The sequence below is a fragment of the Argiope bruennichi genome, chromosome 6, assembly GCF_947563725.1.
Source record: "Argiope bruennichi chromosome 6, qqArgBrue1.1, whole genome shotgun sequence".
NCBI lineage: Eukaryota > Metazoa > Arthropoda > Arachnida > Araneae > Araneidae > Argiope > Argiope bruennichi.
Genome location: NC_079156.1, coordinates 47,383,513 through 47,402,992, shown reverse-complemented (window position 1 = coordinate 47,402,992; position 19,480 = coordinate 47,383,513). Strand labels below are relative to the sequence as shown.

The window sequence follows — 19,480 nt, the reverse complement described above, 5'->3', positions numbered from 1 at the left end:
TTTTAAAAATAAATATCTGTGTAGTTTTGAAGGCAAATAGATGACCTTATTGCATCATGAAATTTAGAAAATAGATGAACTGGATATTTACATTTTTAATTGTACTGTGTTGATGATGAGACAGTCTCAATTAGAAAGGTTCATGTACTGGTTAAATAGAACTTATTTAAGAGAAGTAATAATAACATTGCTTTAATGTTATTTCAAAATAACATTGCTTTAGTGTCATTCAGTTTAGCAGAATCATGAACATTGAGTTATAAAAAGTATGTTTGAAATCAAATATTACCAATACTCCCATGAAACAAGCTGGTTGCCAAAGGTAATTAATGTGGACTACTAATGAAGATGAATGTGTGTGTGTGTTGACATTCTACGGGCCAAGCTTACAACTATCAAATTTGGAACTTATATACTTTGGAGGTCTAGAATGTTCCTCTCGGAGGGATTTTTTTGAGATTTTAATTAATTAAAAATTAAGTTAAATTTGACATTTTCCCTCAATAATTATCCAGAAATTAAATTGCATTCTGTTTTTCAAAATTTAAAAATATCTTTTTCATTGTATTAATTTAATAGCCTGTGAATTTTGGCAGTTTAGTGAGATTCATTTATAAAATTAAACAGTGCATATGCAAGAGACAGTTAAAATAACACAACTTTAATTTTTGGCAGAATCATGGACTTGAAATTATATTTTCATGATTTAAAAAAAAAAAATTTAATATGACTAATATTCTCAGTGAACCAGCTGGTGGCCAAAAAAATAATTTTTAAATAAAAATGAAGGTCTACTCTATTGTGGCTAAAACTGTAGGAATTATGAAAATATTACTTTTTTATAAAAAGGAATGATTTTAGACCACTTCATCAGCCGTCTAAAAAAAGATATGCTAATCAGTGCCCAGAGTTTCTTCAAAGCTGATAAGTTTAAGTTTATGGAAATTTTGATTGTTCTGAAATTGTAATGTTCAAAACTTCATAATTCGATCAGATTTGGTTTCAGATGACAGAAACATTTGTTAAAAATTTACAATTTGGAGTGTTGAGAATATTTTGCTGCATATTACTTCTTTGGACTAATGGACTGTATAAAATTTAAGCTTAATAATTTTTTTAAGTATATTTATTGGCAAAAAAAATATAAAATATTTTTATTTACATCACTTAAATCCTTTTGAAAGTACTGAGAACTGAATTTCATGATGAATCAGAGAAATTTTTATTGAATAATTCTTTGAGATACTGCAACAATTATCAAAAGTGTTCTGTAGTGCATATAGGATGTCAATGCTCAAATTATTCTGTGATTTTTTTAGAAAAAGAAGGGGAAAAAAAAACATCCTTGGTTTCGTCAAAAAAAAAATTGTATTAATTGAAATTTAATCATTTTAACTTTAATGTAGAGTTTATATTTTATGGGAGCTGATAGAAAATAAGAGAGATACATAGTACAATAAGTAGAATGGCTAAGTATGTGCCTAGAAATAGTTTTTGAATATCCCACTCCCTTTTTTCTTTCTTTTGTCTTTTCATATTTATACGTTTGAAATGTATTATATCCTTTCAAATATCCAATTGAATTTTTCTTGAAGGTTCAAGATTTGAATATTTAATAAACTTATTAATAAAATATTTTGTCAACTGTCAACATTTTTTTTATTTGCTCCAGATTATGCCAGAAAAACAAATACTCTTGTAAACTATTTATTGGATGATGATTTAATTTGTTAAAATATAAATAATTGCAATTTATCAAATTGATGATAGAAGCTGTCATATGTAGGCAAGTTCTTTTAGTTAAAGAAACCATATATTGCTGCCCATTTTTGTAATAATCATCAGAAAGAGAATTAGTGAACATTGCCATATTGTTAATGGAGAGGGGGCAGAATTTTGCATATGTTAATGCCCCTGTCTTTATTATAAGTAAAAATAAAGATAGGGATAATTGTTCTCACATTCATCTTTATTATAAAATGAATGTTTGTGCTACACTCTACATCCACTAGTGTGGTGTGGAGAGGAGAGTGCCAGTTCAGGTGTCGTCCTCGTCATCTGTCTGTGGTTCAAAATTGCGAGATCTGCCCCAAAATGCTCTAGTGTTGCTTTAAAATGGGACATTAATATAACTAAACTAAACTAACCTGGCACTCTACAGGCTAGACATCACTAGACCTACCAAACTTGGCACATACTATATACATTGTATAGTGGAAATGTGCATCTCATAGTGATTTTTTCCCTGAAATTTTAGTTGAAAATTTAGCAAAATTTTTGTATTTTCCATAACAATTTCCAAAAATAATAGCATTACAAAATAATTCTTACATCATTTTAAAATTTAAAAAATAATTTTTTTAATAATATTAATTTTTTGACATATAGAGTAACTTTCTAATTTTAATAATTTAAAAAAAATATTTGAAACTTATTTTTCAGCAATTTATTTCACAGCTAAAACAACATTTTTTACCAGTATGTTACCATCATGTTAACAAAAGCTCACATTCAACAATAAGTTAACTTACTATAAATTAATCCTGAAAAATAATTTGCAACATATACCTCTAAGCAATAAAATAAACATGTAACATGATATTTTCTAGAAAGATAAATGAAAGGAAAAGTTTGTTTCTGTCAACAACCTTTTCAATTAACTAACAGTCATATCATAATAAGTTATATATAATGCATCTTTGTATTTCTCCTTCTCTATTACACACTTTGCTTTATCTATTATAATTGTAATGATGCTTGCTAAGATAGTGTATTATCTTGTAAAATGTAGATTAGCTGAGGGATGAAGTTCATGTTCCAGTGAAAGGAATTCCTGTTGGGCCATTCTCTAAAATAGGAATTGAAGTGTTATCATGATAATGATAAGATTTTGCAGTATTGATAGCTTTTATTAAACATTGCAACTAAATATAATTGTTTTATAATATAATTCTTAGGAAAAGAGATTTTTTTTTTAAATGTGAGCTTTAGAAAATAACTTTTTGCTTGTTTTTATTTTTCAAAATTTTTTTTCTTGCTATAAATTACCTTGTTTATTGCCAGTTACAATTTGCTGATTTCTTCAAAAAAAAAAAAAAAAAGTCGTGGTAGTCATCATTTTAATGGAATATTGTAATGCAGACTGAATACACTTGTACTTCATGGCTGTTTTAGGCTGATTTGTTGGATGTTGTTGATTATCATCTATGATAGAGAAATGGATTTTTACATATTTACACATTACATCTTTTTTTTTTTTTTTTTTTGAAATTCAAGTGAATAATAGTAGACTGGAATGAAATACTTTCTAGAAAAATTTATGTTGTATATGAGGCATATTATTTATTTTTATTCTTTACTTGATGCTTATCAAATATTGAGTAAATGTCTCATTTATCATTTCATGTTTTTAATTAGTTTTTTAATAAATATTCATAAATGTTGTTAAAAATATTTACAAGGTCAGAAACAAGGGGTTATGATTTTGAATGGATAATGTTGTTGAAATTGGGAAGAATATAAAATCAAATGTTATTCTTAAATAATACTGATCAATTTCAAAATATGCTCAGATTTCAATGTTGACAATATCCTGTACTAATTAGAAAAGAATCATTCATAATACTTATTAAAATAATTAAATAATCTCATAAATTTATTAAATGAAATATGTAATACTTTATATTTAGCAAGACAGGGAAAGGGTTGGGGACATTAGGATAAAGGATATGTGAAAAAAAAAACAACAACCCTCACATATATGTGACATCATCTCTCCCCCCCCCCCCCCCCAGAATTGGGGTTGTGTTTCTGCATGTACAGAAAATCAGTTTGCTTTCTTCATAAAAGTATAATCATGTAACTACATGGACTTTGATATCCTGTTAAAATAGAATGATATAAATTAGATTAATGTTTTTTATTGCATACATGGAAAATATTTTATTTTATCTTATCATTTATCATTCCATTTCAAAAGTTTATGAGTTCAGCAGTTTTAAGATCCATATATTTTATTTCTGGAATTATATATTGATATTTTAAAATGAACATAAATAATTAGAAATATATTTAAAGTTATTCTAAATATTTATATTCTACAATTTTTTTTAATCATTTACATCTCTTTCATTTTTATCTATAAAAATTGCGTCTAAAAGCAAAAGGAGAATAGTTATCTGGTAGATGGATCTATGCAATGTCATCTGAAAGTCACACGTGATTTTTGCTTATGGTCAAAAATATCTCTCCTAATAAGATAAGAGCTGACTTTTATCTTATTCTGCAAATATCTCTTGCATAATATTTGATCGTATGAGCGGTATTGTTCTTTTGTAATTGATTTCCGTAAAGGAACTGTTGATTCTTTTTCCCCTTAAATTTCTAATACGTAACAAAACATGAGCAACCTGCGCAGTAAGTTTTTTTTTTGTATTATTTAATATTTTTAATTAATTTTTTTTATTCTTGTTGAGATTGTAAAATTTCTGTGTTCTCTAAGGTTTGTTAAAAAAATTTTTAATAATTAAAAAATATCAAAAATTTGCTTGCTCTTTATATACTTATAACCTATGTATAAAACTGTGTTAAGTATATCCTAGTAAATTGTTTTAATTTAGAAGATGTTCAAAATTTTTGAGTTATTTACAAATTAATAGCCTGTTATGTTAATGTTGAAAATTCTATAAGGATTTTTATTCAACATTTAATATCCAAATAATTGATTTACGGTAGTTTTTACAAATTTCATTATATTCATATGATGTCTCTCGAGTAATAACCTATCTCTATTTCTATATATATTTAGAATTTTTTTATATCTTTTAATTTTTATTTGTAAATTTTTCAATATAAATTATATTTAAGTATTAACAATGGTATGATATTCTATCCTCTTTTCTATTGAACTTGTTATGAATTTAAAGATAGCAAAAGTTCTTAAGTTTTTGTAAATTGGGGGTGAAAAAATCATAAGAAAAAGAAATTAATATTTAATAAAATTATAATAAGCAGGTATGTGTCCCTGCAATAAAATCGCATTATCTACAAATATCATAAAAGTGCATGTGTGCAAAATAAGTGAGTTTTATTTGTGATTGTAAAATAAAAATGTAGAATATACAGTTTCTTATAATAATTTTTGTTCATTATTAAAAAAGAAAATTCTGTTGTTCTGTTATGCCAATGAAAGATTAGAAACAAAATTTGGATGTGACCAGTTGGTTAAATGCATTTCATAGGCTCTACATTTAATCAATTGAGAAAAGGAGTAAATAAGTTGGAAAAATTGAATTCAAGATGAGATTTATTATAATAGCAGTATATCTTTAGGATGTTCATTCATGAAAATATTAATGCATTATTGAGAAGTTGATTAGTGCAGTTGCCAAGACTTCATATCAGTGAAATCAGGCTAATGATACATGTTGCGTTTTTCAAAATTATTTAAATTAATGGTTTACATATAATTTTTTTATGCTACACATTTTTTTAATCGAAAAATAAATGCATATTGATATAAGACTTTAATTATAATGAAAATTTAATGCTTAAACAGTAAAATAACTATAATTATATGTCATTAATGGGGATGAATAATTTTAAAATTACTTTTATCGTCTTACAATCATTAAAAGTTTTTGATTTAAAGAGTTGCAGATTATTTGATGTCATTTATCAAATCATTATTGTCCCCGAAATTAAAGTGATCATCTAACAGTTTATTAAATACGTAAGTAAACTTTTCTGACTTTAATAATCTAAAGGAAATAATAGAAAGAAAGTTATTAAACTATTAAATGTGCAGGTAGATGGCTCCAAAGTTTAATGATCATTCAAATCCGAAAGAAGATTAGAGAAGTGAAATTATTTTTACCAACATAAACATTTATTTCAACATCTAGATGGCATATACAAAAAGACACAATAGATAAATAAATAAAATTAAAAAAAAAATAGAGCAAGAGTGCAAACGAAAAAGTGTTATCAGAACCCACTAACAGAAAAATTAAGGGTGAAAAAATTGAGTTTAATCCTTTATTTATCAAATTATTTTACCATCAGTTTTTTCAGCGTTATTTTTGCATCTTTAGATAAATTTAATGGAAATAAGCACAGGGGAAAAAAATAATTAATTGAAATAACTTGATTAATGTATTATTAATAATTGAGCCGTTTATTTTGAAAGTGGGGCATGCCATTTTTGAAAAAAATGGAGCTATTGGTAGTTATAGATAAAACTTATTATGATCTTTTTATGCGTAAACAATTTAAACTTAAAAAAAAACAATCAGATTCTAGCATTTTGGAGATGGAAGTTTTAGCTCTTAACAGTATTGAAAATCTGTATAATTTGAAAGAGGTGCAAGTCCATCCGAGATCGAAATTATTTTTGACCGAATATAATAGGCAAAATTTAGCTCCGGTTACTGTATGGTGAAGCAAATGCGGTCGTTTGATATCATATCTGAAATCTAAAGTGTTTCTATCTATCTATCTTTGACAATGAAAATCGGCGGTTGCACAGTATTTCATAAATAATAAAAAGTATATCTTAATTTTATGTTTCGATAATATGTTTACTTCTAACACCGATTGTTCAATGACAAGGAAATAAATATCATTGTTCACAAGTTTTGGTTGTCAGGACATTCAATTTTACCGAACGATCGTGATTTTGGAGTGGCAGAACTGGCAGTCCGGAAAACCAGTTCCTTGTATATTCTTCAGGATTATTATAAAATAATACGAAATTGTGAAAACATAATAAATGTTTAATACATGAAATGAAACGCGGATATTTATTTTCAACCCAGCCTCTGGAGAAAGCGGTTTTAAAAAGAAATAAAAATACCGATGGAGAAACCGCGAATTGTTTAACTATATTCTGGATCAGATTTACAAGGGATGCACCATACAAAATATTCTACAAAACTTCGATAGAACGAAATGCTGAATATAAAATTATCTTTTATGTATGAAAAAAAGGAGATCTATTACATTTGAAAAATGCAAGGACATGATGGATTTATTACCATATATACCTCCTGTTCATCATGAACATTTTAAAATGTTAAATTCTGAATAAAATTCAATTTAATTATACCTACGTACAAACTAAAAATGTATAATCTCATTGAAATTCTTAATAAAACTGAATTGTTTTTTGCTATGTTATATTTTCTACAAAAATATTCTTTGTTTTGTTTCACTTTTTATCAAATAAATAAATAATTATAAATTTTTGAATAGTATTTTTTTTATTATTAAAAAAAAGGCTGATGCAACTGAAATATTTCTAAATTAAATGAATGATTACAATAATTCATTAATTTTGAAAGTGAGGCAAGTCCATTTAGTTATAATAAAACTCTTATTTTTTTAGTCAGCACAGTAACCACTATTGGATTATAAACTTGCATTATCTGGTACCACAAAATACAATATATATATATAATATAATTATTACTTACCAATTTTTTTTTTATTTATATATATTACCAATATTATATATTACTATTAATATATATATTATTATTACCAATATTTCATTGAAATGCAAACCCTTAAATATTCGCAATAACAAAAAATGGACTTGCCCCATTTTCAAAATAAACGGCTCAATTAAAGATTTATATTTTATGCCTTTAATTGATACAGTCGTCAGCAAAAAAAAAAACACCTTTATTTATTTCACATCGCATTTTCACAGAATTGGTGCCGATGGAAATGGTTTGTTAATAAGGAGGGGAAAAAAAATGGAATGTGGGCACAGGTGGACAAGATGTGGTGGATAGATGCACAAACTGATTGACCAAGTTAATTAATTTATATCTCGAAATTTTTCCATAGCAGAAATCGCGATTTTTGTGTAATTCAACCCAGAAAGCCTTTTTATGTTTCTGCATCAAATTTCGTTTTGAAATTCATTGTAGTTCTTGAGATAAAAATTTCATTTGCTGAAAACTCCGTTAAAAAAAAGCGACAATCCACTGGGTACAATTAAGTAAATCGCAGCTTGTTAATAGGGAGGGAGGGGGGGTCTTTTTCCTTGTATTTATTCATAGGAACTTTGGAAAAATAAACAGCTCGATTTAGATTTATCGATATGAGTATGGTTTTTGAAATTGTGTGAGTATACTTTAGTTTTTAATTAAATATTGAAGTATTTCCAAGATTTTTTAAAATCAATTCAGCATTCATTCTTTTTTTGCTGGTCCTGCCCTAAGAAATTACATTCATCTTTGTTATGGTGAATGTTTTGTTCAGTGTTTAACTCATTGAAAAATCGCTGGAATACCTTGAAGATATTTTAAACAAATGAAATTATTGCTGTTTTTAAAAATGGTGGAAAATTTATTTTTAGACAGAAACGATTTTTAATAGAATAGGAGAAGTTTATTAAATTTCATGAAATTATTTTAATTACTTTAATGCTCTAAATAAGTGTCAAATGCTTAAAGATTTATCTGATATCACTGCAATAATAAAGTTTTAAATTACGAAATTATCGCGGAAGTAGAATATAATTACCAATATGATATTCCACTTATGTGTCTATAGAACTGTATGAGGGTAATATTTATGGTGATGAAACATTATTTGGAATAAACGTTTCTTTACCCTCTTCTTATATGAATTATACAGAACAGTCTGCAGCTGTATAACAAGCTGTAGTCTTCAAACAAATTAAGTTGAAGTTGGCAAATCTTCACATTTCAGACCACTCGGAGCCCGAAAAAAGAAATATTTGAAATTACACCCATCTATCTGCTAGCATGCTGATTCCAAAATGGAATAAGTTAGAAAGATGACGTTTGATATGAGTTTCTTTTTTATAATCATTAATCTGAATGAAGTTTTGGATGAAGTCATCTGAAAGAAGTCTGTCTTGCCACCTAAATCTATGTGAACATAATAAATGAAACATCAGACTTAATATATGTGCCAAATTTTGAAATCTCAGTTTTATTAGAAAATAGTGCCTCTCAGTCTATCTATTCCTGCGTATTGAAACGTGATTACTCGTATCACGTTTACTCACCAACATGATCGAGTCATGACTTTGTAGTTATGACACCTAAGCTATTCTTTATCGCCTTATCTATGATATGAGACTTTAAAGGTATATGGGAATGTGTGCTCGAGACGAAGAAGCTTAACAAAAGTATATTTTGGTAGTAGTATATGGAAAAATTATGGAATTCAGAACCGTTAGTTTGTTAAAAATTCTTGATGGACTGCATGATACTTTTTTTCCTTTTCCTAACATGTTAATATTCGTTGGCTGGCATGTCATTTATAAACTGCTTGATAAAGTGAAAGCCATTCATCGAAACAAAAGAAAAACAGTATAAAGTGCTGCTGTAAGAATGACAGAGAGATGGGCATTTTTTCTGTTACGCACTGGATGAATATATGTTAACGAATCCAGCTTGGCATATTTTTGTATAACAACCTATGAAATCAGAGCTTCAAAATTGTGACTTTATGCAAATTTGGCTGCAAAGGGGAGAATATTTTATAACTCTGCGGGAATATAAAGCGGGTTATTAAGGATATTCCAAAAATTTCTTCCACCTAATTAAAGATATTTATGAATGAGTGCTCAACATTAAGCTGTTGAATATATAAATCATTGGTGATGATTAATTTACATCTTTTATCATTAAATAACCTACTGAAAGATAATAAATGGTGTGGATCCCCTTCTATTTCATTTACAGTACACTCCCGATTATCCGCGGAATTGGGTGGCGCGGCCACCGCGGATAACAAAAATCGCGGATAATCCGAAAAAAGCTAAAAACGGGTATAGCAGAAGAGAAAGCAGTCATTCCAACTTTGAAAAATCGTTTTATGTACAATAAAACGTAAAATAAGCAGCAGGAAATGTTTAACTAACGCTTAATATTTTAGTATATCACTCAAAACTAACCTAAAATGTGCAACAGAAAAGTGCTTTGTACTTACGAGAAGCGTCAAGGATACACAGAAAAATTAATACATATGTACTGTTTTAATGCTGTAATGTATTATGTAATTACAAAAGCATAACTGTAAAACTACACCTTTCTGAAGAAATCAGTCATTTGTGTTTGCTTCTTGCTTTGGAAGCATTTTCTCTTTGCTTGAAAGCAAAAAAAAAAAAAAAAAAAAAAAAAGACTTAGTGCGGCAGGCGCGGATAACCCGCCCGCGGATAATCGGGAGTCTACTGTACGTGCAAATGATAATTGGTGGTAAATAGTAAAAACTGAGTATGCAGTCCTACAGTAAAATTTTATATTGTTTGAATAAGAAAAAAGCATTATTATTGTAAAAGAAAGCAAAATTCATTATTAAATTAAAACCTGATCTGAAAATAAATTTGATAATCTTTAACCAACTTCGATATTATAATTCATTGAAGCCCATATTTTACAAAGAGTCGATCTATAAATACCAATAAATTTAATATAGGTCCTTCAAATAGTGTGCGTTGCAAATCAACTGTGGGGATTTCATAATTTTTGTGAATATTTGGAAAACTATTTAGGATAAGCTCACAATTTTTGGGATTCTAACATTTTAACGTGTTAGCTATGCTCCCGTACAAAAGTTTAACTTTTACAATTCATTGTTACTCCACACTCATGTTTAAAAATTCATAAAAAAATTATTACATTTGTGTTATTTATGCATTTATTTCATTTATATGAAAGTCGATAATATTTTTACGAAATATGTAATTTTTTTCCAAAATGTTCATAAGATTCATTTTACGTTTTTCAAAACCCTGTAACTCCTAAAATTGTTATCAGAATTCCATAAAATTCTATAGATTAATTTCATGCAATTTAACGACAATTAATGCACCGATTAAAAAAAAAACGGGGGGGGGGAGGTAGCTGTAAGGGAAAATTTTCGGAATAGTAATTAGTTGACTATGTTACTTAACTCGGCCGATCAGTTTGTTGATTGGAACGAATTTGTGCATGGAAACCGCTGCGGGAATCAAAACTCTGATCTTTTGGATACAAAGCCCGCATTTTGGCGACTACGCTGCCGCTCAACGATAATGACAACTTGGCAGAACATTAGTCATGCCAAAAGTTTGAAGACTATTTTATCAAAATTTCTTGGCTATTGCACTTTACTCTTTTTTTTTTTTTTTTAATGAGCATTTTGAAGTCGTACTACCATTATTTTAAATCTCATTCTGAACTCAGTTTTTTATGAAATCAGGCCCTCCCCTTGTTAGGCAAAAATTTTAATAACAAATTCTGAATCCTGAAGTTCCATAAAAGATGAAAAAGAAGTATCAAAGTTGTTATCTAATATTTAAAATTATATGTATGTAGAGTTGGAATTTCAATTGTTACTCAATTTGTTTTGCCTTTACATTTACTTAAAGGATATTATTAACTATAACTATCTGCAAAAGAGAGATGGAACTACTATTTTGTCCTGTTAAAATTGTGGTACTAGAGGAAATTTTAGATTTCAACATGTTTATTAGACTGCAAATAAGTGGAAGGCAGTTTTCTTTAAAAATGAATCCAGATTTCATTTGTGCAGCAACATTTGATGTTACTTGATTGAGAACCTCAAACCTGTTATGTAACATACATTTGCCCAAACGAGATTCATATGGAGGTGATAGTGTTTTATGAATGGAATGGATTCCTTTTCTTTGAATAAAGGGATGCCTTTTCATACTATGTATATTATATAGTATCTTATATGTATATAAGATACTATGCCTCTTTATAAAGGACTTTTGATTTTTTATGTCTGTAGATATAGCATTTTTTTATATTTATGTATATTCATATCAAAATACAATAGATCATAGTGACAAGACAATTTTAGATCATCCAGGGTCGATGTTGTAGAAGAATATCTCCATTTGTAAAGAATTCAGTATGGGAAATCCTCAGTTCATTCTCTAAACTGAATACCATTGATCATGTATGGGATGCTTTTGGGAAATGCAATTCTGCTTTCATGCCTACTTCTCAGATTTTTGCCACAATTGAAGCAATATTGCTAACAATTGCTCTTGAAATATAAATTTCAAAAAATCCTTTATTGATATGTCATACATTTTATATACATTGTATTACTTCTATGTTTTATCAGGCTTCATATTGAAGATATTTTTCTTACATTAAATTGGCTCACTCATTCTGCCCTTTTCGTTTATTTGTTGAGATAAAAAAAAGTTTTAATATGTATTGAATACTTTTTCTTGTTTTTTTTAGTACACTTTTTGAGTTTTTGCATTTTTCACTCTTGTTTTTGATTTAGAGATACCTTTATAAATATATCTGCTTTTATATTTAATATGATCTTGAGTAGTTTGGTGTTAATTTGTTTTTGTGCTCTTTTTTGAAAGAGTGATTAGACATAATCTCTTGCTTCTTCTTTTTCAGTTTATAGGGAAAAGAAAAATCTTCTGGTTATACTTAACTGAGAAAAATTTTGCAATTCCCCTAAATGGAACAAGTAAAAAAACAAACAAAGAATAACCACTAAAATATTAATTATCATTAACGATACAGAATGTTTATTTAGAAAATTAAAATAAATAGCTTATGAGATTTTTTAAACATGCTAGTGTTTATAATCTGCTTATTATTTGTATCTTGTATGAGTGAACACTGAACACTGTACACTGAAAGCTATCAAATTTGATTTGAAATTTTTTTTTCTTGGGAAGTATGCACTTTCTATAAAAAGTTTCTAAAATTTTAATAGGCTTCTGGCTAAAAATAATTAAATTTTTCATCCTCAATGATTTTGAAACATATCAGCATATCATTGTACAGAAATAATTTTGCATCATTTTACGGATTAAAAAATTTACATTTCATTGCTACCAATTTAATTTCAGCTGAGTTTTTCAAAATATTTTTCAATATAATTTATATTAATTTTATTATTTTATTTGAGGCATTTATTCACATACTTTACAAGAATATTTATATTTTTTGTGGGCATTTTAATTGCCATAAAAGAATAATTTTTTAAAAATTTAATAAAGACTGACAAAGTCTAAAGCATTGTTATACTGTGATTAGATTTGAACTCTGAGTACTAGAATTTGTATTGTTCTTTTTTTTGTTTTAGGGAATTAGCATGAAGCAAGCATTTAATGATTTTATAACTCTGTAAATCTCATATTAATGTACAAGATTTAACTTAGGATCAATACTTGCACTGTTTATTTGAGTATTCTGAAACGGCCACTTTTTGAAGATTTTATCTCATAAGGGGAGAGACGAGGAAGGATGAACGCATTTCCGGAATTCTTTGACCTTGATTTTCTCCCTATTAGATACTTTTTTGTTCATGTGTATGTGAAAATCATGTCATTTCCATAGAGCTGATATATTGATCACTATCTATGGTCGTTTCTGAACGTATTCTTGTAATTCAGTCTGTGAGTAATCCTAGTTTATATTATTGTTAAATGTAAACATCCTCTCCTTTCATCTTTCCTCTCACCCCTATTTTGACGAATTAAACCCATTCTAATGCATATGCAAAAAAGTGGAAGAATCTGTTGTCAAACAATATACAGGGTGTTTATAAAGTCCCGGACCCATTTTGATGTTTAATAACTCATAAAATAATAAAGATAGATTAAAATTAATAACATAAATGGTTAAATAGACTCAAAAAGTTTCATGACCCTTGTCAATGAACTTCCACGTGTGTGCCCCCTTCGTCGCACGGAGAATATAAAGTCGATAGTCAATTTCACGCCAGGTAGCGACAAGCATGTCAGCATCCACAGAGCCATTTGCGCACATTATGGCGATTAACAATGCCAGAAACATGAAAGGATGCTTCATCGGAGAACATTATGCTCTTCAGAAAATCAGCAGCATCTTCTATCCTCCCTAGCATATCTGTTGCAAAGGCCATCCTCCTAGGCCTATCGTTCGGTTCCAAAACTTGAACAATTTGAATTTTGTATGCATGCAGTCTTAATTTTTTCTTAATAACCTTGTACACCGTCGAAATTGGCATATCCAATTCTGTTGCCGCTGATCTCACAGATATTCTAGGATTGTGTAAAAATGTCTCTCTGACACGCTCAACATCAAAATCACTTGTGCAAGGACGTCTGGAACGTTTCTTATCTTCGATACTTCCAATTTCTAGAAAATTCTTTTTCCACCGCAAGATGCTGTTTTTGGATGGAGGATCTTTTTGGTAAATTCTTCTGAAATTTCTATGTGCTTGCACTATCGATTTCATTTCTATGAACCACCATAAAATCTGTCCTTTCTCTTGTGGTGTACGCATTCTCCTTAATATCCACTCGAATAAAACATCACATACAAAAGTACTACATAGAACAAACACATCAAAAGTAAACATAACATTGCAATAGCTGCCAAAAACAAAAGAGAGAAAAATGCAATTAATAAGCAGACAATATTTAGAAAAGTACAGATATTTAGACTGGAAAATGAAATTATCTGAAAATAACCACACGAGCAGACGATATTTACAAAAGTAAAAATATTCAAACCTGAAAAGGAAAATATATGAGTTATTCCATCAATAAATGCCATAAGTTTGTTTATATCTTTATTATTTTACGAGTTATTAAACATCAAAATGGGTCCGGGACTTTATAAACACCCTGTATAACTATTATTTCATATGATTTTCTCTTTAAAAGTTTTGTGTAATGATTATTTTAAAGCGTAGCTCTTTTAATAATTTTTACTGAAAAATCCAGGTTTTTTTTTTATATGTAGTTTATATGTTTTGTGTTTATATGTAGAAACAGAGGGAAAATTTTATTATTTCTGTTGAATAAATTTATTAAAATTTTATTTTATATGATAAATCAATTTGTTTGTAAGTTTCATATTTAAATTATATGAAAATGCTGCCAAATTCAATTTAATTTTTTAATATTATATATGATCCCTTTTTTGCAGAAAGAATGAATCTTTTTACTGCAGCATGCCTTGCAGTTCTGCTATCTCTATCCTGTATAGTATGTATTCTTTTTCTTTGTTTCGAATATTAGTATTTAAGCAAAAGTAAATATTTAAAAAATGTTATATTATCGCTTGTACGAGACAGATGTTAAAAATTGTTTATAGTTTTGTTTCCAAGAATAAATCATAAAATTATATTTTCATCAGAATTATTTTATGAGATTGGCTTTGAATAATAGTTGGATTTTGCTCTCGTTTTCTGCTCGTTTGCAGCATAAAAATTTCCATAATTCTTAGTAATATTGATTAATACATAGAATATCAAGAAACTCTATAAAATTATAGCATCTGTATTTTTTTCAAATCATTCTGTGCTTTGTTAAAATGTTGATATTATTGTAGGAATGTAAAGATCAATGTGTTGCCCGAGGACAGTGTGCAGAGGATGATGTGACTGGATTACAAATGCCTTGTGTTTATAATGGAGATCCAGTTCCGTTAAAAGATCAAACATCCCAAACTTTTCTGAAATCAGTTTGTCCAAGTTTAAAATTAGGTAAATTTTTTAACAAAATCTGGACGAAATAAATGTCTTAAATAATAGTTATGTAGATTTTTTTTGTATTTGTAAAATATTTCTAATGTGGAATTTTTTTCTTTTAGATTCAGACTTTAGTGTGTGCTGTGATTCTGAACAGATTATAGCTTTTCGGGATAATCTTGATAGATTGGCATCTCTCTTCATACGATGTCCATCATGCTACCATAACTTGGCTAATGTATTTTGTTACTTAGTTTGTTCTCCTCTCCAGAGTCGATTTCTAAAGGTAAAAATTTATTGTTTTTTATATAAAATAACTTTTTTCATCTTTCAAAAAATTGAATCTTGTAATAGATTTTTCACTCGTTTATAATTGTATTAACTGACTGCTATTCTAGCATTCTTAAAATCTGCGTAGTTGTAAGTTTCCAAAGATAATGCAATATTTTTATATTTTCAAAAATTAATTATCAAATAATTTTAATTTCATACAAATGGTGTTATTTGCTAATGAATTTAAGAAAAGAAAATATTTTGCTATTCCATTATTTTTATGGTAATGAATTATGAAATATGTTTAACTCACTGACTGATAACTCTTCAGTTCCTGAATCTTCCTAAACCTTTGATGTTTGAATATAAAAAGTCTAAGACTTTCCATGTTTCAGCCAGTTGAATAGCGAAGACTAAAGAGTTGGGATAAAAAAATGTTTTTAGTTGACATGAAGAAAATTTTTTAACAAAAGTATTTGAATTAAAACAGAATCTGAAAACAATAAGAATGTATTTAATTTAAAATGGCTTATGAAAAAATGACTATTATAATTTTAATGAAAATTCTGATTTACCTATAATTTTTCTCTCCTTTTGATGTAACTTTGTTCTTAAAAACGTTTAAAGTTTCCTCTTGACATTCAAGTTTCTATTCAAAAATGATTTTTTACATTTTATTGAAGTAATTAAAAAAAATTTTAGAAGAAATATTTTAATTTTTGATTCTAATTTTATTTAATCTGTAAACCAAAGGTCTGCAACAAATTATCAAATTTTGGATTGATTAAAGAAAACCTTATTACATGATATGCCCCATCTATATTTGAACCAATCTTAATTCATTGCATAGTAAACTATAGTAATTTAACCCTTTGCTCTCGAGGCCATTTTTCTTCTTTTTGTTCTACTTTCAAATAAGAAATGGTAATTTTATCTCAAACATCATATTTTTTTAATCAACAGCATTTATATAAATCTATCTTTAAAGTATCTAAAATAGTAATAATAATAATTTTCAAAGTTACATATGCTTAATTAAATTTTCTTTCTTAAGATAAAAAAACTTCTAATTTAAGTTCAAAATTTGATAACTTTATTATATAATTAATTCCATTAATAAAAGGGATACATGTATGTTTTACTGTATAGAATGGGAGTAGCTAATAATGGGGCCAATTTGGATTTTTTTTTTTATCCTTTTAAATATATTCAATTTAAATATGCTCATTACTGTTGTCAAACATAGAAAATTTTAAAATTTCAAGTATTAATTTCTTTGTTGTGAAATTTTATAAATTATATTTGATGTCATGATACTTAGGTACTTAATATTATCCAGTTAATATTATTTAAAATTTCAAAATTGATTGAATCAGTTCCTGCTTTTATAGTATTTCTTGATGTTGATGTGTCTAAGTTACTTTTTAAAAGGCATAAAGTATTAATAACAAAATAATTTTCAGACTTAAAATAAATATATTCCTGGGCTAATTTGTCATATGAACTAAATACAAGAATCATAGTTTTTAGTTGGAAATTTGAACATTTCATAATTTGTTTTATATAATGTTTATACATAATGTATGTGTCTTCACAATAAAATTAATTATCAATAATTAATTCAATAATTACCAAAATCCCTCGCATCTAAAGAAAGAAATACTTTTCGGAAACTAGGTGTAAAAGGGAAATTTGTGTTCAGTGGTTTTGTGATTTTAACTCATGAATTGCCAAATTTATTTATTTGAAATTTTTGTCTTGATAAATTATATATGCATAAAAAATTGTGTAACACATGATTAGATTCAAATCAAGTTTTGTTTTGAAAATATTTGATATTTTTGAAAAAGGGTACTGTTCTAAAAAATTATTCTAATAGAAAAACAAGACTAAGTATGTAACAGATCTTTACCATAACCTCTAAATTACATATTTATGTACTGTATTTTATTATAATATAATAAAAAACAATTAAAAATATAATGTTTCAAAATATGACAGTTCTGTTGTGTTTAACTTGCAGACAGATTTCAAATTTGTTCGCCTGTTATAGCACAGAATACACACTTTCTGCTACACTCAATATTGACTGATATATAGAATGAAACTAAACTGTCAAGCATACCAAATATATTTCTGGCACCAAGTTGTGTGCAATAAATTCCAAAATTCCCAAATGGGGATCGTGGTATTTAATAGGTTAAGTTAAAAACTCATTTTTATTCTGTGTACTAATTTATAAATTAACATTACTTTTTTTACAAAATTCATGATTTGCAATGTTTAATAAAGCAGATTTTTTTCATGCCTATAAATAAAATGAGAAATGTTTGCAGGCTTTAAAAAGAAAAATTTACTGCATACTTCTAAAATTCATACTGATGATATACCAGTAAGAAAATTTTTTATTGTAATTTGGGTACTTATATATTAATTGTATGCTATCGGCAAGCTTTAGGCTTAACTTATGTCATTAGTGAACACGATCAATGAACTAACATGACATCATTGGCTTTTTTTTTTTTTTTGCGATTAATTGCTGACAAACAGTTTATACACAAATGCCTTATTTAATTGCTGAACTTTTAAAATTTCCAAACTTTCAGGTAACTGACTTTATAGGTGAGGGCAAAAACAAGAGTGTCACCGAAATGAGCTACTTCATTGCAGAACAATATGTTGATGGAACATTTGATTCTTGCAGCAATGTCCAGTTGTCGTTCACAACTTCTAAAGCCTTACCTATTGCTTGTGGTGGTGTTTCAGACTGCACACCAGTAAAATGGTTTAATTATATGGGTGCTCATGACCCTTCTCCTTACCAAATAAATTTCAACTTCACAAAAACTGATATTATTGATGTTAATGGGACAACATTTTATCCAATGAATGATACTATTGTGCCTTGTTCTCAACCGGTTGGCCCTGGAGGTACTGCTTGTTCTTGTGTGGATTGTCCTTGCCATCCTGATCCTCCACCAGAATTTCCATCAAATAATGCCAAATTATTTGGTTTACCGGTAATGGAATCTGTCATGATCATCATCTACATAATATTAGCAATTGTAATTATTGGATGCTTTATTTACACTAAATGTCAAAGGAGAAGTGAAGGTAAGTGTACAATTTATTTATATAGAATTGATTTTGATCTGTATTTATCTGGAATTATTGTTATTTTGCTTTCCTTAATCAAGAATTTTTCCATATTTGTGAAATATGAAATTTATCTTTCTAAAGTTCTGTTTAAAGTAAATATATTATTCAAATATTAGTTATATTGGTTTTATAATACCTTGGGAAGAATGCAAAATTTCCTAGAATATCTGATATCATAAATTCTTTGTAAAATGCAGAATATTAATTCTCATTAAAAAGTATACTTATGTCAACTTGTGATATTTTTTCTGACGAATTCTTATCAAATTCCTATTGGATGAAATTTTACCTCTAATAAATATTTTAGGGATAATCTATTTTAGAACTGGATAGTTTAACTAATTTCTACATTCCATTTACCATTTCCTTTCTATTAACAATCTTTAACTCATATGAATATGCATCGAAATTATCAAAAGCATTAATCTAGATCAGATGGTTATACCAATATTTTAAAGGTTAATAAGATTAAGGTTCTGAGAACAGTGACTAGATTTATTTAAACACCTAGGCATTATCAAGTGAATTTTTAAAAAATGTCAAGAAACCATTTAGAGATGT

The 19,480-nt window shown here is 27.5% G+C and overlaps 1 protein-coding gene across 2 annotated transcripts in view; it reads left to right on the top strand.

Moving 5' to 3' along the window:
* Positions 1 to 19,480, top strand: part of LOC129971255 (NPC intracellular cholesterol transporter 1-like) — a 42,664-nt gene that overhangs the window by 1,491 nt on the left and 21,693 nt on the right. The window contains exons 1-5 of one of the 2 annotated variants that reach the window (XM_056084850.1): positions 4,277 to 4,416; positions 14,944 to 15,002; positions 15,349 to 15,502; positions 15,610 to 15,773; positions 18,367 to 18,874. In XM_056084850.1, the coding sequence (XP_055940825.1) occupies positions 4,401 to 4,416; positions 14,944 to 15,002; positions 15,349 to 15,502; positions 15,610 to 15,773; positions 18,367 to 18,874 (901 nt within the window). In that variant the 5' untranslated portion in view covers positions 4,277 to 4,400. Of the gene's footprint in view, positions 1 to 4,276; positions 4,417 to 14,943; positions 15,003 to 15,348; positions 15,503 to 15,609; positions 15,774 to 18,366; positions 18,875 to 19,480 lie in introns of those variants that run through there. The other variant, XM_056084849.1, reaches the window with a different exon arrangement.